Source organism: Suncus etruscus, chromosome 9 (assembly GCF_024139225.1).
Source record: "Suncus etruscus isolate mSunEtr1 chromosome 9, mSunEtr1.pri.cur, whole genome shotgun sequence".
NCBI lineage: Eukaryota > Metazoa > Chordata > Mammalia > Eulipotyphla > Soricidae > Suncus > Suncus etruscus.
Window position 1 is genome coordinate 29,712,835 of NC_064856.1, and position 24,374 is coordinate 29,737,208.

The following is a 24,374-nucleotide window of genomic DNA, read 5'->3' on the forward strand; positions in this document are numbered from 1 at the left end:
CAAACACTGGTTATAATCCTGGTAGCGCTGTCAATCCCTGGCACCACAAAGAAGCTACTTCTGGCTACACCATAATCAGGTAGGTACATATGAACATAGCAAATTTGGGTGGTGGGATTACCAGTCACAAAGAGGGCACTTGAAAAACATTATTACCAGAATAAGAGAGCACCACTAGAGTGCAAGCATTCAGTGAATAACTGGCCAAATATTCACATACTGGAACCTGATCAACAGTGATGGCAAGTACCTGAGTTCAGGTGTAGATGTGGCCTGTCCCTGCTGCAACAGTTACAGACCTCTTATAGACAGCCTACATTTCTGTATTTGCAGGCTCAAGTCCTAGCTGCTTCTAACAGTTGACGACAAACATGAACCACTAATTTTTTTCCTGTTTTTATTAATTGGCTTTATAGGCTAAAGTGCATAGTAAAGACAAAAAGGAACTGCATACATAGGAAAAAAAGAACTTTTTCTTGCTAATATTAGAAAGACCTGAGATGCCTAGGTGTTTATTCTAGGGAACACTGGACTGAGAATATGTAGGCAGACTGCAGGCCTGGGGAGCTGGCTTTCAGCAAGGGTCTGGGGCCTGCAGAAGCTGCTCTCATGCTAACCCTGCCCAGGCAAAAGCTGCAGAGGGTATTGAGACAAGATTCACGCTTTGGATAATGTGTAACAAGTGTCTGTTCAGTTCCATTTGAGTCCCCTGTGCACCAGCATTGCTACTGCAAATCATCACCCCAAAGGGCACAGGAATCATTCCTGGCTGACTGTATAAGCCCCCAGCTGTGAATGCTCACATTCTGCCTCCCCCGCCCCAATGATGATGAGATTGGGCCAGTGTTAGAGAAGTTATTTGTTATATCACTTGCCTCAAGGAGGAAGGCAGGTAGGATACTTGTGCTCCACAAAGGATAAACAACTCTGGGCCTCTTGTTATTAGACATAACGTTAGTCTGCAAGTATAGCCTAGGAATTATAAAGCCTACTAATTTGAAAGTCATACTCTGTGACCCTAGAGTGCTGAAGAAAGATCAAGACAGGACTCAGAGATGCCACTAGAGAGCCCTAGGTGGAAACCCCAGATTAACTCTGGGGAATCTGTCCACTAACGAGAGGAGAAATATTAACTTTGCTCTCAGTTTTGGAGGTAAAGTGCTTATTCTAGCGCAGGGGTAAACCTAGAAATGTGGGCAAGCCCTAGAAGTGGATCCTTGAATAGGTGCTAAGATTAAAGACAATAGTACAAAGTAGGCTTTCACTTATCCCTAAGGCAGCCAGCTGCAACCAGATGGTGGCCAGGGCAAAAGGCCGCAGTGTGCTGTCTTCCTAGAGCATTCTTCGGATCTCTTCAAAGTTCATCATATTGTTGGCTGTGTCAGACCATGCAGGGTGCTGAGCTCCATCCATCTCAGAAGCAAGCTGATTGCTACTTTCCAGAGTATGATTTATGCCGCCAATCACCTCCTTACAATCAGGACATGTGCTCCTCTGTGTGGCCCCTCCACACTCACTAATCACATAGATGTGGCCATTGGGGCACTTGAACCAGTGGCCTTTAGGGAAACCAATGGCTTTGACGATCTGCAGTCGTTCTTCTTCAGAGATGCCCAGACCAGAGCAGGGAAGCGAGGCTTTCAGAGCTTCCATCATTTTCTTCACAAGCTGTTTATCCTCTTCTGTGAACTTACATGTTTTCTCCAGGATCTGCCTAACACTGAGGACCTCTTGTGCGACCTCTTTTGCCTTTTCTTTTGCCATCTTACATCGGGTCAGGAGGTTCACCAGGTACTTGAGTCTCTGCAATTCGCTTTGAAGGTCATCCAGTTCCTGGCTGGTGAAGCTCAAACGCTTTTTGGCTATCCATTCATAGACCTGATTTAGGCGCATCCCCACTCCCCATTCTCCTCCAGAAACATGATACTTTCTCAGGGAGTCCTTTAGGCCAGCCAGGTGGTTAAAGAAGTTGATGTAATTCTCCACAAGGACCAGCTCCTTTGCTGACAGGTTTTTCTGAGCCAGCTTCTCCTCTAGCATCTGGAGTTCTTCATGACGCAGGTGGTAATGGAGGCTCTCTTTCTCTAGCAAGCCCTTAAGATGTTCCTGATGAGCTCCTGTGTCTCCTGCTGAGCCCTGAATCTTCTTCTTGATAATCTCAATCTCTTCTAGCCGCTGCTTGATGCTGGTTCCATATCTTAGGTTTTTGCGGATGGGCACCTGGCAGATCGGACAGACCTTTAACCTTATGGCCACTTCGTCATCCTTCTGCTCAATCATGTAGCGGTCCAGGGCATGCACTTCAAAGATGTGGCTGCAGTCCTCAAGCTGAACAAAGCGAGCATCAGGCTCGTCTTCATAGCCAAAGAAGATCTGGGTGACTTCGTCGTGGTGGCAAACACGGCATTTACTGGGACATGGTTCCCCACACAAACCAATGCAAGGATGGCCACAGGCCAACAGCTCAGTACAAGGCACATTGCATGGGGGTCGGTTGCAGGGCTCAGAGCAGAGTCTGGTGCACTGGTAGTGCTGGCAGTGCCAGACACAGGGCTCTACACAGGGGCTGCATGGCTCCCCACACTTCTTCTTGCACTGGCTATGGACACAGCGGTTCTGACAGGTCCGCTGGCAGGGTGGACACTCGCCAATGCATGGCTCCTGGCACTTGTGAGAGCAGATGAGCAGACGTTGGCAGGGCTGCTGACAGCGTTCATGAAATCGTCCTTCAAAACAGCTGTGGCAGGAGCCAGGGCAAGGATGCCCGCAGGCCAAGATGGTTTCACACTTGGTGGTGCACTCCACAGGCAGGCCAAACATGAGGTCTTTAACATTGCCACACTTCACCTGCTGGCTGTGCCCACACTTGAGTTTCTCGGTGACCTTTTCTGAACATATTCGCACACACTCCTCGCCACACAGACGACTGCACTTGTGCCCACATTTCAGGAATTTGTGGCATGGTTTCTGGCAGCAGAAATCTGCCTCAGGCACAGAACAAGGGACCATCTGTTCATGGTTACAGCGGGAAATTATCTTAGGTACTTTTACCTGACACGGCTGACACTCTTCAAAGCATTCACGAGGACACCGGTGCCCATCTGGGCAAATGACTTTCTGGCATGGCTTCCTGCACTGGAACTCCTTGTGTAAGGAGTCATAGGGGTGACAGGCTCGGGTACAGACATGCCCACAACTCAGGCGGAACTCACAGGGTAGGCTACAGCCTCCTTCGGGCACATTTTGGAAATCAGATGCTTTGGATACTAGGGTGTGGGTTTCAGGGTGGTTTTGGCAACACAGGCGCAGTGTGGGGCCTATCTGATTATTCTCTCGGAGAGTATGGATTATTTTGCTCCACAAGGGCACCTTGGCCAGCATCTGCATATTCCCAATGCAATACATCCCCTTCTTGGCACGGGACAAGGCCACGCAAGTGCGATTGGGAATCTGGAGAAAACCCACCTTGCCTTCCGGGTTACTCCGCACCAGTGAGAGGAGAATGATGTCATTCTCTTCCCCTTGATATTTGTCTACTACGTGTACCTTGACCCCATCAAATGTCTTAGCAGGCATGAGCCTGCGCAGGCAGAAGAGCTGCCCAGTGTAGGTAGTGAGGATGGTGATCTGGGAGGGCAGGTATTCCTGGCACAGGAAGTACTTGCACAGCTCCACAACAAAATAGGCCTCGTGCGGGTTCTGGTGGCTTTTGCCTTCTTGGATTTCCTGTTCAGGAAAGTTATGCTCCACAAAAAAAAGGTTGGAAGAGACCCCCTAGAAAGGAAAAGAAGTGAAATGTTAGGAAGGTTATCCTCTCTGGAGCACCTCTGGGAATTCTGTCAGGAATTGAGCTCAGGGCCTCATCCGTTAGACAAGTGCTCTACTGCTGAGCTACATCCTGATCCTACATGCCAACTTTTTCCTTTGTCTTCACATACATTAGCAATTAAGCCTGTTCCGGAGAGAAATCAGAAATATCTTTTCATATACTCAGTGCCACAATCTTTGATTCTGGAATTAGTCACTGTGCTGTTCTGGAATCGCAGCAAATAGTGAAGATCTTTTAAAATATGTATTTGATATCAATAGTCATACAGACATATTCCAGACAACAAAGGATATCTATAATGATGAAGATGGCAAAAGAACAACTCACTAATGCTCTATGGTGCTGTTTTACATGCCTGATCTTCAATACAATTAAGTTAATGGCGTAGCAACTATTTACGTTCACTAGACAGAAGACCTGGTCTCAAAACTGACCAATAACTTATTAAAAGTTAAAGAGCTACTAAGTGGCAGAACTAGGATTCAACAATCCTGGGCTGTATTCTTAATTATAATGCTAGTTCTCCCAGAAAGAAATTAAACAAACAAACAAACAAACCTAGCTTGGTGTAGAGGAAAGGGAGGGATTAAAGATTAAACTGGATGTGAATTAGACGTGGTGGGGATTATATGGTGGTGGGGATAACTGCACCAGTACCATAAATACAGATATAAAAACTTAATATTATGGTCACCCTGTTACCTAACCCACGGAAAGAAAGCAGTTCACTATAGGGAGCCAGAGGTATTGCCATACTTATCAACAAAGGTGGCTTAATTAAGTACCACCAGGAGTTACTCCCAAGTACTGAAACAGGCTTGCCTCCAAACACTGCCAGTGTTATCCTAAAAGTCATGTTATTTGGCTCCCCCAATCCAAAATCCAGCTGGTTCTCTTTCTTCCTGAAAGTTCTGAATAAACTGACTCCTAGTTTGTTTCTAGTTTGAGGAGTGGTAAGAGCACTCACCTTAATCTTCTCATATTTAAGAACAGAGGGATGATTCTCCAGGTCCTGGTAAATGTGGGGTGTCAAAAGTCGGGATATTTCAGGGCACATTCGATGCTGAAAGTAGACAGTCATCGAAAACGTGAACAGAAAATGGTTTTCAATTAATACTAACCCAACATATTGATCCTATGCTGTTTTAAAGTAAGTTTGACAGGATACCATATTTTTCTCTCTGTAAGATATACCCGACAAAAGATGCAGGAAAACAAGAAAAAAAATATTCTACAGCAAATGGTGCAACCCGATATACCGTCAGGAGACGGCGCATGAAAACAACCAGCCTATAATGCCGAAGTATATTTACAATACGCCAGTCCACAGCTGGTTAAACACATTTACCTAACTTTATTTACTTATTTATTTTGGTTTTTGGGTCATTCCTGGCTCCATGCTCAGAAATCGCTTCTGGCAGGCACGGGGGGTGTGGGGGGGGCATATGGGATGCTGGGATTTGAACCAATGACCTTATGCATGAAAGGCCAACGCCTTACCTCCATGCTATCTCTCCGGCCCCTCTAATTTTATTTTATTTATTTATTTATTTATTTATTTATTTATTTTTTTTTTTTTTTGGTTTTTGGGCCACACCCAGTAACGCTCAGGGGTTACTCCTGGCTATGTGCTCAGAAGTTGCTCCTGGCTTGGGGGACCATATGGAACACCGGGGGATCGAACCGCGGTCCGTCCAAGGTTAGCGCAGGCAAGGCAGGCACCTTACCTTTAGCGCCACCGCCCGGCCCTAATTTTATTTTTTTACATCAGAAAAAAAAAAGTCACTAAGGCTTCAGCTCCAGGTAGCATTCCCTCTATAAGATACAGACAGGGAATGCACGAAAAATACGGTAATTTGTTTATCTCTACCCACTGTGCACAGTCTCTCCAGTTCCACGATACGATAATTTTAGCAGTAAATCACTGTAAACTGGGGCCGGGAAGGTGGCGCTAGAGGTAAGGTGTCTGCCTTACAAGTGCTAGCGTAGGACGGACCGCGGTTCGATCCCCCGGCGTCCCATATGGTCTCCCCAAGCCAGGGGCGATTTCTGAGCTCATAGCCAGGAGTAACCCCTGAGCGTCAAACGGGTGTGGCCCAAAAACCAAAAAAAAATAAAAAATAAAAAAAAAAAAAAAAATAAATCACTGTAAACTTCTAAGATCTCTCCTTACTGGCAGTTAACTCTTCTGCATGTTTTTGTTTTTGTTTTGTTTTGTTTTTGTGGGGGGGTTCACACCCGGCAGTGCTCAGGGGTTACTCCTAGCTCTACACTCAGAAATCGCTCCAGGCAGGCTTAGGGAACCATATGGGATGCCAGTATTCGAACCACCGTCCTTCTGCATGCAAGGCAAACGCCTTACCCCCATGCTATCTGTCCGACCCGTCCTCTGCATATTTGATAAAAACAGAGACCTTGCTTCTCACCTGGTAATTAAGACGGACAAAGGGAATGTTTGCTTTCACCAGCCGTTCAAAGAGGGACACCTCTAGGTTGAAGTTCTTAGCCAGATCATACACATTGGCACTGGGGCGCAGCTGTGAAGAGAAATATGGTTAAGGGTTTTTGACTCAAAATATATTTTAAGGGCCCGGAGAGATAGCACAGCGGTGTTTGCCTTGCAAGCAGCCGATCCAGGACCAAAGGTGGTTGGTTCGAATCCCGGTGTCCCATATGGTCCGCTGTGCCTGCCAGGAGCTATTTCTGAGCAGACAACCCCTGAGCACTGCCGGGTGTGACCCAAAAAAAACAAAACAAAACAAAAAAATATATATATATATTTTAAGCATCTACCCGTCCAAAGTTGTACAAAATCCTGTGCCAGCTAATACTTGATATGCTGACATGTTAAGGACAGTGACAAGGGTCATGAAAGTAAGAAACTAGATGATGTGTTCCCAGGAGCAGATATTTTTTATTTTATTAAATAAGTTATTTTATTATTATTATTATTATTATTATTATTATTATTATTATTATTATTGGTTTTTGGGTAACACCCGGCAGCGCTCAGGGGTTACTCCTGGCTCTACGCTCAGAAATCGCTCCTGGCAGGCTGAGGAGACCACATGGGATGCCGGGATTCGAACCACTGTCCTTCTGCATGAAAGGCAAACACCTTACCTCCATGCTATCTCGACAGCCCCCCAATTTTTTTTTGTTGTTTTTTTTTGGGCCACACCCGTTTGATGCTCAGGGGTTACTCCTGGCTAAGCGCTCAGAAATTGCCCCTGGCTTGGGGGGACCATATGGGACACCAGGGGATCAAACCGCGGTCCTTCCTTGGCTAGCGCCTGCAAGACAGACACCTTACCTCTAGCGCCACCTCACCGGCCCCCCCAATTTTTATTATTTAAAATTTTTTTCATTTCATTTTATTTATTTAGTTTTTGGGGTCACACCTGGCAGCACTCAGGGGTTACTCTTTGCTCTGCATTCAGAAATTGCACCTGGCAGAGGCTTGGGGTACCATATGGAATGCTGGAGATAGAACCCGGGTCTGTCCCAGACCGGCCACATGAAGGCAAATGCCCTTGTGCTATTACTCCAGCTCCTAAAATTTTTTTATTGGAACCACTGTGATCTACAAAGTCCTTCTTAGTTGAATTTTAAATACACAGCGAGTCATGGCTATCCCTGCCAGTGTCAGTGTCAACCTCCCCTACACCAATGAAGTCAGAGTACATCCTATACCACTACCCTTTGCCTCCTGGCCTGCCAGTATAAAAGACCCATTTATAATTAGATTATTAGGGACTGGAGAGATAGCATGGAGTTAGGGTGTTTTGCCTTGCATGTAAAAGGAAGGTGGTTCGAATCCTGGCATCCCATATGGCCCCTTGAGCCTGCCAGGAACAACTTCTTTTTTTTTTTTTTTTTTTTTTTTTTGTGGTTTTTGGGTCACACCCGGCAGTGCTCAGGGGTTTTTCCTGGCTCCATGCTCAGAAATTGCTCCTGGCAGGCACAGGGGACCATATGGGGCGCCGGGATTCGAACCGATGACCTCCTGCATGAAAGGCAAACGCCTTACCTCCATGCTATCTCTCCGGCCCCAGGAACAACTTCTAAGTGTAGAGCCAGGAGTAACCTGAGCACTGCCGGGTGTGACCCCACCCCCCCCACCCCCGCAAAAAAAAAAAAGATTAGATTATTAAAAGTGTTGGTCTCTTGATTCTGTCATTGACTGGCTTGGATATTTAGTTCTGTCCATATATTTTCCCTAATAGTGCACCTGAGACCCATTGGTCCCCAGACCCCAGCCTTTCTTTATTCCTTTCTTCTTAGTTTTATAGAAAAATGCAGAAATATGTGGTAAACAAAAGTAATCTATGTCCCAGGGTTCTATGAAAAATGCAGGAGACCCTATTTAAAAGAAAAGAAAAAAGGAGGGTGTAGGGGGGGGCAGGATTTTCTTTTTTTTTGCAAAGGCACAGCAAAAGATGGGGAAAATAGAAAGAAAAAGCCTTTGGACTGAATATAGGAAGATGCTACCCGTAAAGCAGGGGTCTCAAACTTGCGGCTCATGGGCTGTACATTTTGTGGCCCTGCCCTAGAGGAATCTTTTTTTGTTTTGTTTTGTTTTAGTTGTTTGGGTCACACCCCCCAATGTTCAAGGCTTACTACTGACTTTGCACTCAAGGATCACCCCAACTTTGCCTCCTGCGGCCCCCAGGTAAATTGAGTTTGAGACCCCTGCCATAAAGCATCCTGCTCTAAAACCAACTATAGGTTCCAGCATACTACGTTGTCTAACCCCAATGTATTTCTTTTGGTAGCAGTAAAATTGCAGTAGTGGAGATTCTTATAGGCCATTCTGAACAGTAGTAGATGACTTTATGCCAACATGGAGAAATATGATGGTCATTCAAAAAGCCAATCATATGCCAGGAAAGTAGCTTAAAGGGTGGAGCACATACTTGTATGTAGAAGGCCCCGATTTTGATACTCAGCATTACATGGCTTCCAGAGCATTATTTAGTGTGGCCTGAAATCACTAGGTCTAAGCATGGAATTGTCAGACTCAAATATGTGGACTAAGTATTTCCAGAACAACTTCTAGGCCCCAATCACCACTGGGGAAACACCTGTCAATGAAATAGTTTGGGGTAAGGCAAAGGAAAAATTTGGGGGAAAAGAAAGTTTGAGTTTGTTTTTTGCTTTTGGGCCATACCTGATTATGCTCAGGGTTTATTCCTGGCTCTGCTGGTGGTATTTGGAGGACCAGAATGCTGGGGATCAAACTCAGGTTGACTGTAGGCAAGCTACCTACCTGTTGTACTATTGCTCTGGCTCCAGAGGTTAGATTTTTATAACAAGTGTAATTAGGGAAGATATTAGGCTGAGAAGTGCCATCTTCTATTTACCCTATTTAGCGTTGTTTGCTTTTCGGTGACACCAAGTTATGCCCAGAGGTCACTCCAACATACTTGGGGAATCAATGTGATGCCAGGACCTTAACTCTCAGGCCTCCCCTTAGCAAAGCATATGCTCTAACCCCCCTTTGAGCCTCCCTGGATTGAGTTTTTGTTTGTTTTGGGGCCACACTTAGTGGTGCTCAGGGATCATTCCTGATTCTGCACTCAAGAATTACTCCTGATGGTGTTGAGAAGACCATATGGGATGCTAGGGATCAAATCCAGGTTGGCCATGTGCAAGGCAAGTACCCTAAGCCACTGTACTATTGCTCCGATCCCTTGTACTCCTGATTTACCTTATTTTGGGGGACTTCCAAGAATAGCTGGTGAGGATACTGAGTGTGAAAGTCTTAAACAGCAGTTCAAAAAAAAAAAAAAAAACATAGCAGTTCAATGTGAGGGCCTGAAGATGCAGTGCTGTTCAAGACCAGAAGTGCTGGCCACTCCAGTGCTGAGGAACCCTAGGCTATACCTGGCAATGCTTGGGGACCAAATGGTGCTAAGATTGAACTAGGTTGGGCCCGGAGAGATAGCACAGCGGTGTTTGCCTTGCAAGCAGCCGAGCCAGGACCAAAGGTGATTGGTTCGAGTCCCGGTGTCCCATATGGTCCCCCGTGCCTGCCAGGAGCTATTTCTGAGCAGACAGCCAGGAGTAACCCCTGAACACTGCCAGGTGTAGCCCAAAAAGCAAAAAAAAAAAAAAAAAAAAAAAAGATTGAACTAGGTTTGACTACATGCAAAGAATACACTTTAAGGGGCCGGCGTGATGGCGCTAGAGGTAAGGTGTTTGTTTGCCTTGCCAGCACTAGCCTAGGACAGACCACAGTTTGATCCCCCAGTGTCCCATATGGTTCCCCCAAGCCAGGAGCAACTTCTGAGCGCATAGCCAGGAGTAACCCCAGAGCGTTACCGAGTGTGGCCCAAAAACAAAAATAACAAACAAAAAAAGAATACACTTTAATCCCTGTACTATCTCAAGCTCCTAATTTTTTTCTTTTCTTTTCTTTATTGGGAGTGGGGGGGAGAAATAGCCATACCCCTCAGAGCATAATCCTGGCTCTGTGTTTAAGGGATCATTTGGAATTCTGGGAATCAAATCTGAGTCATAAAAAAAAAATAAAACAAGGGGCCAGAGAGATAGCACAGCGGTGTTTGCCTTGCAAGCAGCTGATCCAGGACCTAAGGTGGTTGGTTTGCATCCCGGCATCCCAAATGGTCCCCTGTGCCTGTCAAGAGCTATTTCTGAGCAGATAGCCAGGAGTAACCCCTGAGCACTGCCGGGTGTGGCCCAAAAACCAAAAAAAAAAAAAAAAAAACCCACACAAACCAAAAAAGGGGGCCAGAGTGGTGTTGCAAGCAGTAAGGCGTTTGTTTGCCTTGCATGTGCTAACCTAGGATGAAACGCAGTTTGATCCCCTGGCCCATATGGTCCCCCAAGCCAGGAGTGATTTCTGAGTGCATAGCTGGGAGTAACCCCTGAGCATCACTGGGTGTGGCCCAAAAAGCAAAAAAAAAAAATCAAATCTGAGTCATGTTTTTTTTTTGTTTGGGGCCACACCCAGTGATGCTCAGGGGTTACTCTCAGCTATGCACTCAGAAATCACTCCTGGCTTGAGGAGATCATATGGGACACTGGGGGATTGAACCTTGGTCTGTCCTAAGCTAGCATTTGCAAGGCAGATGTCTTACCTCTAGTGTCACTGTTTCGGTCCCAAATCTGAGTCATGTTTTAACATAAACAGCTAAGTAGACTAGGAAAGTGGCAGAGGAAGATGGAATGAGTGACACCCTCTCTAGGGTATACTTCAAATCTAAGAGCACCTTATCCCAAGAGTAAATGTGGGAGATTAGTTAAGTAATAAGTTTAAGGACTACTGAAGCAGATATCTGAGACTGCCTTTGATTCTTCAATCCCAGGAGTCAGTCCTACCTGCTGGTGATCCCCAATCAAAATTAGGTGCTGACAAGCTTTGCTCAATGTGGCAATGGTGTGTGCTTCAAGAACCTCAGCAGCTTCTTCTACAATGACAATCGGAGGTTCCACCTTCTGTAGGATCTGGCGGTATTTGGCAGCACCTTGATGGGGTAAAGAAAAAAGTTTTTTAGGTTGATGTTTTAGAAACACTGAGGCACAAAGCCTTCTGTCATCCAGGGCTGTGACCACTGAGAAAGAGCACTGCCAGGTGGTCTCCAGAAACATTCGTATTGGTTATTGCTGAATTTCCAAACAGCAGGAATCAAGTGGGTAGATTTTACCAATAGTTTCCTAAACACAACTTGCCTTCACTAGCTTTTCATGGTATTTATCTTCAATTTAATCTTTCATGATCTTATACAATTTGATAAATGCTTGGTGCACGTGAAGTGTGCCATACTTCTTTACCTGTGGTTGTCATTCCTACAACTTGGGCGTCCTTTAGGATGTGCAGGTCTTCTTGGAGTCTCAGTTCGGTCATTCTTTCGGCACATATGTGGTAGTGGCGCTCAGAGTTGAGTATTCTGCGGCGCATTTCGGCCTGGTACATCTGTAGCCAAAGCCTGAAAAGCATAAAGAATCCAGAGAAAAAGTTGTGTGTCGAGGTGCAAGACCCCAATTCAGTATGCTATGTCTATAATGGCTCCCAGACACACAGGAACTTATAGACTGGATGGTGTGGGGGATAACAGGATGGGAAGAGAGACCTAAAATCCAAACTGTCCAATATCCCCATGTCCAACAAAAAAAGACATGCAGGGCCGGGCGGTGGCGCTAGAGGTAAGGTGCCTGCCTTGCCTGCGCTGGCCTTGGATGGACCGCGGTTCGATCCCCTGGTTTCCCATATGGTCCCCCAAGCCAGGAGCGACTTCTGAGCGCATAGCTAGGAGTAACTCCTGAGCGTCACCGGGTGTGGCCCAAAAACCAAAAAAAAAAAAAAAAAAAAAGACATGCAATGAGATGAAGAGGTAGGATAAAGACAGTTCAATTATTGGAAGAGAATTGGGGACTTCAAAAAGGTCAACAAGTTTATCATAAATGCTCCCTATTCTATTCGTATTATCTTCTTTCTTTCCCTAATTCTCCATGATCCTTGTTTTATAATTAGCTATTAATCTATCAAACCTTCTATGGCTTCTCAATATTCTTCAAATAAAATCCAAGCTCCCCACTTTGGGAGGGCCTCTGAGGCATGGCTCATTGTGGTCCCTGTCTATATCTCTAATATCACTTTTCCTCTCTGAACTACAAAGTTGCCTGCATTTTTTCCCAATTCCTCATAGCCATAGTCCCATTTTAAGCCCTGTATTAACCTCATTTACTTTCCCGTTCTATCCCATGTGCACCTTCTTCCCCCGACCTCATTTCACAATTCTTGCCTCCAATGTCATTTCCCTGAACACCTGAAACTGGTTTTTAGGCTCTCTTTAATACTTGTTTCTCTCTTTTTTTCTCAGTTTTGATGCCTCGTAGTAACTTTTTAATTTCTGAAATTAGTTCTGGAAACACTTGAGTCTTCATGAAGATAAACCAAATCTACAACTATGTTTCTAGCACTCAACAGAAGCTCAATGTATCATTCAATGATGTAAGGTCTGGAGGGAGAGTTATGGTCTAAAAATAAAAAGAAACCCCCCGCCCCTTCCCCAGAAACTAGATGAGCTAAGGTGGAGTGAGGACCAAGCACTATACCTATAAAGCTGCCAGCGAGAACTCAGGTCCAGTTGCCAAACATCCTGGATTTTATTGGCCTCAGCCTCCGTCATGGTGTTCAGTTTACGAAGCTCTTCTTTTACTCTGTTCTTCATTTTCCTTTTCTGGCTGCGTTGCATCTGTAGACATTAAAACTAACTAAGGTCACCATAAGAACAGAGGTGGGCCTCATTTAAGCCCAAGGTAGGGATCAGTATACATAAAAATAGGGACTTGCCTCTGGGGCCCTGGGACCAGCCATGAACTGAGCAAAGGCTACTTCTGGGCACCTTCTGGCGGTGGCTTAAGCAAGCACTGCTGGTACACAGAGGCTGGAAAGGGATACTTCTGGGGCATGGCAGAGGTCAGAGTGCAAGCAGACCTTATGTACATCTCCCTTTAAGAAATGAGCAATAACATCTGTTCTGCTCCAGGGAGGATCAAGGTGTCCTCTGGAGGGAAAGGGAGATGGTAGTGCCAGGAAAGGTAGAACAGTGAGTTCAGGCTATATCTAGCTACTACCCTGCCATGGCACCCTCATCTCAGATGCTGGATGTGTGTGTAGGAGGCCCTCTGGAGGCCTGTCACTGCCAGTGTTGCTCCCAGGGGAATTGCCATTTGGATTTTTGTTTTGGGGCCCTATCTGTATTCAGGGCTCAGGACTTACTCCTGGCTCTGCACTCAGGTTATCATTCCTGGTTGCCTCAGAGACCATATGGGATGCCAGGGATAGATAGAACCCAGGTCAGCCAAGTGCATGCAAATGCCCTACATGCTATACTACCTCAGTCCCTTGGATTTTCTGAAGCAACTACAACTGTCTTCCAAACAAGACTTTGACTCTCCCCATCCTGGGAGAAGGGGTTGGGGCTACACTCTGCAGTGCCCAGGGTATTTCTGGCTCTGTGCTCAAGAAATCATGTATGATGCTGAGATTTGAAGCAGGGACAATACGATTCAAGAAAAGGGCCTTATCCGCCTGTACTACCTTTCTGGGCCCTTGGCTCTACCCACTTAAATACCATTGACATAAAAAAAAAAAAATAGGGACTGACAATTCTAGACAGAGTATCTCAGAGGCTAGAAAGAGTATAAGAGCTAATGAGCTTGCCCTGCAGGTGGCTGACCCCAGTTCAACCCCCAACATCCTGGTACACCAAGAACTGCCTAGAATGAAATCTGAGTACAGATGGATGTAACCCAACCTGTCCCCACCCCTGGTCTACTTCTCTCCATAAAGAAACAAAAACAATAGACCAACCAATCCATGAGAATCTCAATCTCTGAAGAGTTATTCAATGACTGAGTAGATAAGAGGCTTGGAACTAGTTTCCTGTGATTAAAAGCCCCAACTATTGGGGCTGGAGAGATAGCACAGTGGTAGGGCATTTGCTTTGCATGCAGCCGATCCATAATGGGCAGTGGTTCGAATCCCAGCATCCCCCGAGCCTGTCAAGAGCGACTTCTGAGTGCAGAGCCAGGAGTAACCACTGAGTGCTGCTGGGTGTGACCCAAAAACAACAACAAAAACAAAACAAAAAACAATGCCCCAACAATCTACTAATAGCGATGAGATCCTTCCCCTAAAATTGCCTCAGCACCCCCTTCTGTAAGGTGAAAATAGCTTGGGAGAATGTGCAAATGGGTGGAACACAACTTTTTATGTGAAACCTCAAGTTTAATCCTTGGCACCAAGTAATTCCCTGAGTATCCCTGGGAATGAGTCTTAAACAGAAAGTCTAGCAAAGTCACTGTCAGGACTGCTCAAATAGGAAAGAAATAATTATAGACCTTCTTATAGACCTGTTAGATTGACTAAAGGAGTAAAATAAGAAAAAGACTTAAAAGAGTGCTGCTGTTATTGAACCAGTCTGTTTCTCATTTCTAAAACATGTCATTATAGAGGTGTGTTTCCTCTCATGTTGAATGTTGTACAGAGGCTGTTAAGATGAACTTTTTTTTTTTTTTTGGCCACACCCAGCAGAACTCAAGTGTTATTCCTGTGCTCAGAAATCATTCCGGGCAGGCTTGGTAGACCATTTGGAATGAGAGGGATCAAACCTAGGGATAAAACGCACTACCTGCTATGCTACCGCTCTGGCACTCTAAAATTTTTTGGTTTTGTTTTTACTTAATCTGAACCATCTCTTGAATCTAGAAATGAAATAATTTTTTTTTTATTCCCCACCCTTGAAATGAAATATTTTAACTCGCCTAACATAGCTTTCCACTTGCAAATCTTAAATCTTCGGCATAACTGGGGCTGAAGCAATAGCATGGCAGATAAGGCTTGCACCTGGCTGATCTGGGTTTGATACCAGCTTCCCTTATAGTCTCTCAAGCCTGCCAGGAGTAATTTCTGAGTGCAGAGACACAGTGTAGTCCTCCCCCCAAATATGATCTTAATGTCATTGTGTAATATTAAGCATGAGCAAAAGGCACTATTTATGACAAAGTGCTCTCTAGCTTTGCTCTGTCACTAAGTCAGAGGTCATAAGCCTTTAGAAGGATTGGTACACAAGATGAACAAATGTCACAGTATGATCAACCTACTCCCACTTAAAACTCAAATGAATGGACTCCTGTGTCCACGTTGTAGTGAAAGCCCCAATACACACTTCCACTAACTGGGGTCATGAATCTACCCATCATTGTGATGTTAAACCAAACAAAAATATCAAGTTCAAAGCTAGCAGACTAGTGACTTTTCCAATCAAAGTCATCTTTGAAAGTCCCTTCACAGGAGCTGGAGCAATAGCATAGCGGTAGGGCATTTTTGCTTTGCACACAGATGATAGACACAGATTTGATCCCCGGCTTCCCATATGCTCGGTCCCGTAGTCTTCCAGGAGTAACCTCTGAGAACCATCAGGTGTGGACCAAAAATCAGAAAAAAAAAAGAAAAAGAGGGCCGGAGCAGTGGCACAAGCCGTAAGCATCTGCCTTGAGCATGCTAGCCTAGGACAAAGTGCTGTTCAATCCCTCCCCGCCCGGATGCCATATGGTTCCCCCAAGCCAGGAGCGATTTCTGAGCACATAGCCAGGAGTAACCTGAGCACCACTGGGTGTGGTCTAAAAACAAACAAACAAACAAACAAGTCCCTTTTCAATGGGGTTAAGATGATCTTAAATTTGTTTTGGCCATACCACTGGTGTTCAGTTCTTATTCCTGGCTCTGCACTCAGGGATCATTCATGGCAGGACTTGGTGGAGCATTAGGATGCTGGGGTCAGCCGCATTTACTGCACTATCAATCTGGCTTAGATGTTAAAATTTCTGAGTATTGTCTTCCATTATCAGAGAAATGCCCAGTCCATTCTGTGGGCCAATGGGCTCTACCAAAGATAGAGCAGAGAGCAAGTCTATACAGACATTTGGCACACATTATTCTTGTTTTACAGGGCCAGAGAAATAATACAGCAGGTAGCATATTTGCTTTGCACGCAGCCAACCCGGGTTCAATACCCAGCATCCAATATTACACTGCCAGGAGTGAATCCTGAATATAGAGCCAGTTGTAAACTGAGTGGTAATAGTAACTTAGTGTGGGCTCCCAAACAAAACAAAACCCAAAAGCACTATACTGGCTTTCAATATCAAATTACAGAGTGATTGGAGGATGATTATTATACCCAGCTTTGCTCTGTTACTCCTCTACAATCTGAATACATTTTCAGACTTGTTAGGAGATCATTTATGAAAGCGTTCAAGCACTGAGACCATGTGTTTGACAGAACTCTGAGCTGGATTCTTTTGAAAATTTAGGAGACAGGGGCCGGGCGGTGGCACTAAAGGTAAGGTGCCTGCCTTGCCTGCGCTAGCCTTGGACAGACCGCGGATCGATCCCCCGGTGTCCCATATGGTCCCCCAAGCCAGGAGCAACTTCTGAGCGCATAGCCAGGAGTAACCCCTGAGCGTTACCGGGTGTGGCCCAAAAACCAAAAAAAAAAAAAAAAAAAGAAAGAAAATTTAGGAGACACATTTAGCTACTTGCTCCCTGTTATTCGAGGATGACATCTCTTGCCAGCATCCAAGGGGCCAAATTTAATACTCTTGGAAATATATTCATCCTATGCCAAGGCTAGGTAATAAGCAATTAAATAAATCATAAGAATAATCTGACAACACTACACAAAAATGGGCAAAACCAATGGACAGCAGTTCTGACAGGAACTGATACTGGAACTCTATTTTAGGAATCTCTAAATGCTATCCTCTGGCACTAATAACTGAACCTTTATTTCCTTTCAGGTAGGGATCCTCAAACTGGCCCACAGAGGACATTTATCTGGCCTGCAGGGAGTTTTTGCCACTGCTGTTCTGCTTAACTGCAAATTGTTCCAGGCCCACAGTGTGCATTTGTGGGATGTGTGCAGCACTCTGAACCCCCTCCTTCTGTCTGTCTCTCAACTCTTCCTCTCAGTCTTGGGCAGGGGTCCTCAAACTATGACCAGTGGGCCACTACTGTTCAGTTTTGTTAAACTGTAGTCCAGCCCTCTAATAGTCAGAGGGTCAGTGAACTGGCCCCATTTAAAGCAATGTAGTGAGTTTACCTCCCATTCTCCTGTGGCTTGCTCATGCCCAGCTGCTATTCTTGGGCCATAGTTGTCCAGCGTTATGGCCAGAAGCGCTTTAGCCAACTCCTGGATGGCTCCATTCTCTTCCTTCTTCAACCGCCGGGGCTTTACAACCTCTTCTTCCTCAATCACCCGGTCTGCTTGAATCAGGTCAGCCTCCTCTGTGATCTCAATCAGAGAGCCTTCCTCTTCTCCTTCTTCCTCCTCCTCCCCTTCTGCTTGGGCTACGAGAAGAAAGCAAGGAGGACAGGGATGCAGCTGAGCCAAAGGATGGAGGAAACCAAAGGTTTGGCTTCTGGGTAACAGTCAACAGTGCCCTAGCTATGTTTGGGGATCACACCTAGCAGGGCTCAGAGGATCATATGGGGGGTGCCAAATATGAAACTTAAGATAGCCATGTGAAGGCAAACACCCTACCAGCTGTACTCTCACTCTGGGCCCTGTTCATAATGTTTCTGAGATCCATATATGTTGGTACTTATGCCACCATGAGTTCCTATACACTGTTGTACAATATTCTGTGATCTAAGTAGATTTAAAAAGATATTTTTGTGGGCCCGAGTGATAGAACAGTGGCCTTGCACATGGCCAACCCAGGAAATGGTGGTCCGATTCCCAGCATCCTATATGGTCCCCCAAGCCTGTCAGGGGCTATTTCTGAGCACAGAGCCAGGAGTAACCTGAGTGCCGTCAGGTGTAACCCACCCCCCCATATATAGTTTGTTTTAGGGCCACACTCAGCAATGTTAGAAAATTCTTTTTTTTTGGAGGTATTTGGGTATTGGGTCACACCTGACAGCACTCAGGGGTTACTCCTGGCTATACACTCAGAAATTGCTCCTGGCTGGCTCGAGGGACTATATGGGATACCAGGATTCGAACCACCATCCTTCTGCATGCAAGGCAAATGACCTACCTCCAGCCCCAAAGTCTGAAAATTTAGGACACATTTAGCTATCTGTTCCCTGTTATTCGAGGATGGCATCATCTCCTGCCAGGATCCAAGGGGCCAAATTTTACTCTTGGAAATATATTCATCCTATGCCAAGGCTAGGTAATAAATAAGTTAAATAAAGCATAAGAATATGCAACACTACACAAAAATAGGTTATTTATTCCTAGCTCTGCACTCAAGAATCACACTTGGCAGAGTTTGAAGACCATTTGGAGTACAGGAATTGACTCCAGTCACTGTGTACAAGCTAGTCCCTTATCCCTGTACTATCTCTCTAGTCCCATAAAACTGATCCATCCATTGTAACAATGGACATCTGAGTCCTATTTTCCTATTATCATGAAGTAGCTATTCTAATTATATCTAGCTAGTAATGGATTATAATAGTCTCCATTGCCTCTTTTTTTTTTTTTTTTTTTTTTGGTTTTTGGGCCACACCGGTGACGCTCAGGGGGTACTCCTGGCTATGCGCTCAAAAATTGCTCCTGGCAGGCTGCATGAAAGGCAAACGTCCTACAACTGTGTTATCTCTCCAGCCCAATTTTTCACATGTTTCAAGATCATTAGACTTCCTAGTTTGTGTCTATTAAAAATCTTTTAATCTATTTTCCTGCTGATTTTTATCTAATTGTAACTCTTCCTATATGTTGTATATTGCTTTTTTTTTTTTATTACCAGACTGCATCCTCTCCCTCTACCCCTTCCAAAGGAAGGGAAGAACTGTGTATTGCTTTTAAGTCTTTAATTTATTTTACCTTAAGATGTGACTTAGGAGCCAGCGTGGTGGCTCTAGAGGTGTCTGCCTTGCCAGCGCTAGCCTAGGATGGACCGCAATTTGATCCCCTGGCGTCCCATATCGTCCCCCAAGCCAGGAGTGACTTTTGAACGCATTGCCAGGAGTAACCCCTGAGCATTATCGGGTGTTGCCCCCCCGCCCAAAAAAAAACCCACAGATGTTGAAGCCTCATCCCTCCATTCTCCCTAGGTAACTTGACCTTACCTGCAAGACCCCGCCCATTCCTGGGAGGGGTCTTGGAAAAGGTAGATAAGGCCTTTGACCCAGGGGATTTGGCCCTTTTTGGTCTTGTGCCAGGATGGAGGTCAAAGGGAAGATGGCTGACAGGAGTTAAGATGCAGGCTAGCTAAGAATGACCGAATGCTTAAAAGGTTATGATATAGGCCACACATGTGGTAGATAGGGCATGAATAAAGCTGATGCTTCCTGATGCCTGTCTCTGGATGAGTCTGTTTCTGCCGTTCACCTAAACCTGGGACCCTCCAGCTGAATGGGGTTTGCGGAGCCACATGGCCTGGGATGGCAGAGAAAAATCTCTCCATTCATCCACCTCCATCAAGCTCCATCGTTAATTATTTAATGCTACAAGATGTGACTTAAGTAGATATGCATATCTTACCTGTATTTTCAGGTCCTCCGGGAGCAACACTTTGGGTAAAAGAACTGATTCCCAAGCCTAGCCATTCCTGCATCATAGAATGCTTTCCACTTTGGTAGCAAACCCAATCAGTATCCTGAAGAAGAAAGAATAATCAATTATGAGATTTCTTTAACAACTAGTGTGATGGAAAAGGGCCCTTCAAGTTTCAAAAAAGAAAAAGGAAACCATCCCCACTCCAGACATACAAAAGAAAACTTCCTGGCTCATGAAAAATTAGAAGCTATGGTAGAAACAAGTTTACATTCTTCAATGGCAACAAATGGTTAGAAGGGGTTTTCTGACATGCCTTTTGTAGCTGCCAAAAATCTTTTTGAAAGTTCACTAAGTCTAACATCTAACAGCCTGCTCTAATTTTTTCTTTTTTGGTCACACCTGGTAACGCTCAGGGGTTACTCCTGGCAGGCTTGGGGGAACCATATGATATGCCGGGATTTGAGCCACTGTCCTTCAGCATGCAAGGCAAATGCCCTACCTCCATGCTATCTCTCTGGCCCCTCTATTTTTGTTTTGGGGTCATAGCAGTCATGCTCTGAGCTTCTCTTGGCTTTGCACTCACTAATCACTTCTGGCAGACTTAGGGGACTATACTGTATATGATGTACCTGGTCATGTTCAAGGTAGTATCCTATCCTCTGTATCCTAATAGCCTGCTTTAGTCACCCTCTGATAACAGAGCTAACATTTCAATGACTGAGACACTTTATAACAATCATACTAGTTTTTATACTAGCTTCTTTAAAGTAAGGAGCATTATCATCATTACACCTACCAGATGACTGAGTAATCTGCAGAGTATATGGATCCAAGTCACCCAGTCTCTGTGACTTGCAATCATGAATCCCAAATCTTCTCTATGTGTTATACTGCCTCGTTATAATGTTTTATTTAACAAATACTTATGGGGCTGGAACTATAGTAGCAAGAGTGTTTTCTGTGCACACAGTTTCCTGGGTTTGATTCCCAGCATCCCAAGTAGTCACCTGAACCTGCCAAGAATGATTCCTAAGCACAGAGCCAGTAATAATACAAATACCACTAGCTGGGCCCGGAGAGATAGCACAGCGGCGTTTGCCTTGCAAGCAGCCGATCCAGGCTGGTTCGAATCCCGGTGTCCCATATGGTCCCCCGTGCCTGCCAGGAGCTATTTCTCAGCAGACAGCCAGGAGGAACCCCTGAGCACTGCCGGGTGTGGCCCCCAAACCAAAAAACAAACAAACAAACAAACAACAACAACAACAAAAAACAAATACCACTAGCTATGGTACCCAAAACTAACGAAAGTACTTATGGCATTCTCATTAAGAATTTTTCAACTAGGGCTGAGCGACATACAGAGGGTATGTCTTGCATAAGGCTGATCTAGGTTTGATTCCCAGCACACCATATGATCCTCTGAGTACTTCCAAGAATAATTTCTGAGTGAAGAACCAAAAATAACTCTTGATCATTGCTGGGTGTGGTCCCCCCAACCAAATACAACCAAACAAAGAATTTTACAAATGGTTGGTAGAGCAATAGGTAATAGAGCCAGCTAGAGTACAATTCTGCATGTTGGAGCCTGGGTTTAATCACTGGTACCACATGGGGTTGCACAAACTCTGGGAGTGACCATCACACATGGAACCTGAAGAAGTTCATGAGCATCACTGGATAGGCCCCAAACAAAACAACAACAAAAGAACATTACACAAATAGAGACTTGCTTATCCAAATAACAATCTAATTTGTAACAATCTAATCGTTTTTGCAAGAGAATTTCACCAATATTGACAATTTCATTTTGTTCAACATGTTATTATTTGGGGGGGGGCACACAAATAAAAGTAGTAATTACAGTAGTTCTGGAGATTGAACTTGGTGCTCATACATACAACGCATGTACTCCGTCCTTTGAGCCACCTTCTAAGTGCTAATAATGGCATCATTATCCTATTTTATGGAACTGAATTGCACAGAAAAATAACTTCCCTAACTAGGATTTGAATAGCATGCTCTCTCCAGAGACTTGTTCTTGACCAATGTACTCCGCTGTCTATCATCAGGAGAAAGACATTTTCAGTCTGAAAAAGTGGCCAGGGAACAGTACAAACATCTGACTCCATATTTTGCCCTGTGCACTAATAGACTTTATCTTTGTATATAAAAAAGGAAAAAGACATTTTCACATTTTGACAGGATTAAACTACCAACAAATGTAATTTCTGTATAACTGCAAGGCAAAAGTTATACTCACTAAAAACAGGATAACCCCTACCTGTATTGGCCCATTTATTAGGCTTTTCCAATGCTGTGGGGAGATGTATTTCTCAAGATGCAAGGCAAAAGTTATACTCACTAAAAACAGGATAACCCCTACCTGTATTGGCCCATTTATTAGGCTTTTCCAATGCTGTGGGGAGATGTATTTCTCAAGATGCTGTTCTCGCAGTATACCACGCATAGTACACTCCAGGGTCTGGGCTACTTCACGCAATTCTTGCTCTGACTCTTTCATTTCTGTCATGATCTGCCAGAAACATAGGGAAAGAAAAGGGATCATTACCCCACCTCCAAACTCAGATCCTTGAGGTAAAAACAAAGCTAAAACAGATAGATGGAGAATGCATGAAGAGACCTGTCCAAAAAAATATTAATTTCCCAAAGCATTATCAGTGGGTTTTAGCTCATGTCCTGCATGCAGTGTTTGATCCCAGAGGCTGCATGGTAGCACTGGTGGTGACCTAAAAAACAAAAATAAAACTGAAACAACCAAAAGACCAAGCTCAATGGGTTGAAGCATATGTTGTCCACACAGGTGTTCTGGGTTCAATATTCAGCAATAGTTTGCTCCCTCTAGCATCACCTGGAGCAAGTTCTGAGCAGGAAGTAGTCCTTGAACAATAGTAGTTATGGCCCAAAATCCAAACCAAAATGAAACAAAGACATCAGGAAGAAAAGGAAGCAAGAATATGATAGACATACAGGCCAAGACCACTATGCTGGAGACTTTATTCTTCAGTGAAAAGCAAGCAGGCATTGTAATCAAATACCTTTCTCAGCTAGATCTCTCAGTCAGTGAGCAGGAAGCAGAAATGATGCATATGCTTTGGGAGAAGGAATTTCGGGGCTGGGGTTAGATGGTGGTTAGTGTCCCTTTCTCTACTCTTTCTTAGATTACAAGGGCAAAAAGGATAGAATGGGAATAATGGAAGGAATAGGGTTCTAAGATCTGCAACACCTATCCCTTCCCTGTTTCCCACACTGACCCCCCTCAACACTCCCTTAGACAGCTGAGCCCTGGGCTTACGCTCATGTAGGCTCTTCGCAGGTGCATCGGGAGGTTGCGGCGGAATTCCCGTTTGTTCCTCAGCTCTCTCAAGGTAAACTGCTTCAGGATTTCACTGTTGCTCCTCCCACCTACCCGCACAATGCTGGGCTGGTGGTCAAGAACTGTAATGCGTTGTTTCATCCTTCCACCTACTGGAATGAACTTGGTCTTTAAACAATTGTAGATGCCTGTGAAGCAAAATGGAGCATGGTAGACTTAGAAGGAGCCATGTTTAAGTCTTTCTGGTGAGAGCTTTAAGTATATGGCATGTTGTCTCAGTTGGTCCATTAAGGAACAAACTGGTACTTACAAGAAACCTATAGCATTCATGTGTGGGTAGGGCCCAGAGATGATGTGATCTGCCAAGGAGTCTAGTGTTTTGGATATAGGGTCATAGATATATGATGCTCAACTCCTAAAATCCTGTAAACTAAAAAGACATTAAAAAAAAAAAGAACATAGGCTTTTTTTTTTTTTTTTTTTTTGGTTTTTGGGCCATACCCGGTAACGCTCAGGGGTTACTCCTGGCTATGCGCTCAGAAGTTGCTCCTGGCTTGGGGGACCATATGGGACACCGGGGGATCGAACCGCGGTCCGTCCAAGACTAGCGCAGGCAAGGCAGACACCTTACCTTTAGCGCCACCGCCCGGCCCCCAACATAGGCTTTTGATTTTGGGGATGGTAAGGGGCCTGGTTCACATGGTTCTCAGGTATTCCTGGCTGTGCACTCAGGAATCATGACTGGCAAGCTCAGGGGACCATATGGAATGCTGGGGATCAAACTCAGGTTGGCTGTGTGCAAGGCAAATGTCCTCCCCACTGTGCTATATTGCTCTGGCCCTATGATCACAGGCTTTCTTTGGTAGGATCTAAGACATAGTAAGAATTTAATTATTATTCAATTTTCAAAAATTGATTGCTTATTACATGTCAGACATGTGACAGGTAAGCAGCTCCTAAATTGTTCTCATGTCTCATAGTCTGAAGAGAAGATACTTATTTCAGTAAGTGTAGTAAGAAATGATAAGTACACAGGACTTTACTTCAGAGATGGAGAGATCTAATTGTTGAGAATCTAATGGGACTTTAAGAATAAGGAAGATTGTTATAGTTGAAAAAAAGAGAAATGGGAAATGATATTTTAAATCATAAAATAACAATAAAATAT

The 24,374-nt window shown here is 44.7% G+C and overlaps 1 protein-coding gene across 1 annotated transcript in view; it reads right to left on the reverse strand.

Annotated features, from left to right (window-relative positions):
- Nucleotides 1–382: 382 nt before the first annotated feature.
- The window catches only part of ZNFX1 (zinc finger NFX1-type containing 1), a 41,367-nt gene continuing 17,375 nt past the window's right edge, over nt 383–24,374 (reverse strand). The window contains exons 4-13 of the mRNA XM_049781303.1: nt 23,186–23,394; nt 22,256–22,405; nt 19,858–19,972; nt 17,464–17,711; nt 12,911–13,050; nt 11,627–11,781; nt 11,174–11,319; nt 6,256–6,366; nt 4,797–4,892; nt 383–3,774 (exon numbers count right to left, since the gene is read on the reverse strand). Of these exons, the coding sequence (XP_049637260.1) occupies nt 1,333–3,774; nt 4,797–4,892; nt 6,256–6,366; nt 11,174–11,319; nt 11,627–11,781; nt 12,911–13,050; nt 17,464–17,711; nt 19,858–19,972; nt 22,256–22,405; nt 23,186–23,394 (3,812 nt within the window). The 3' untranslated portion in view covers nt 383–1,332. The remainder of the gene's footprint in view (nt 3,775–4,796; nt 4,893–6,255; nt 6,367–11,173; nt 11,320–11,626; nt 11,782–12,910; nt 13,051–17,463; nt 17,712–19,857; nt 19,973–22,255; nt 22,406–23,185; nt 23,395–24,374) is intronic.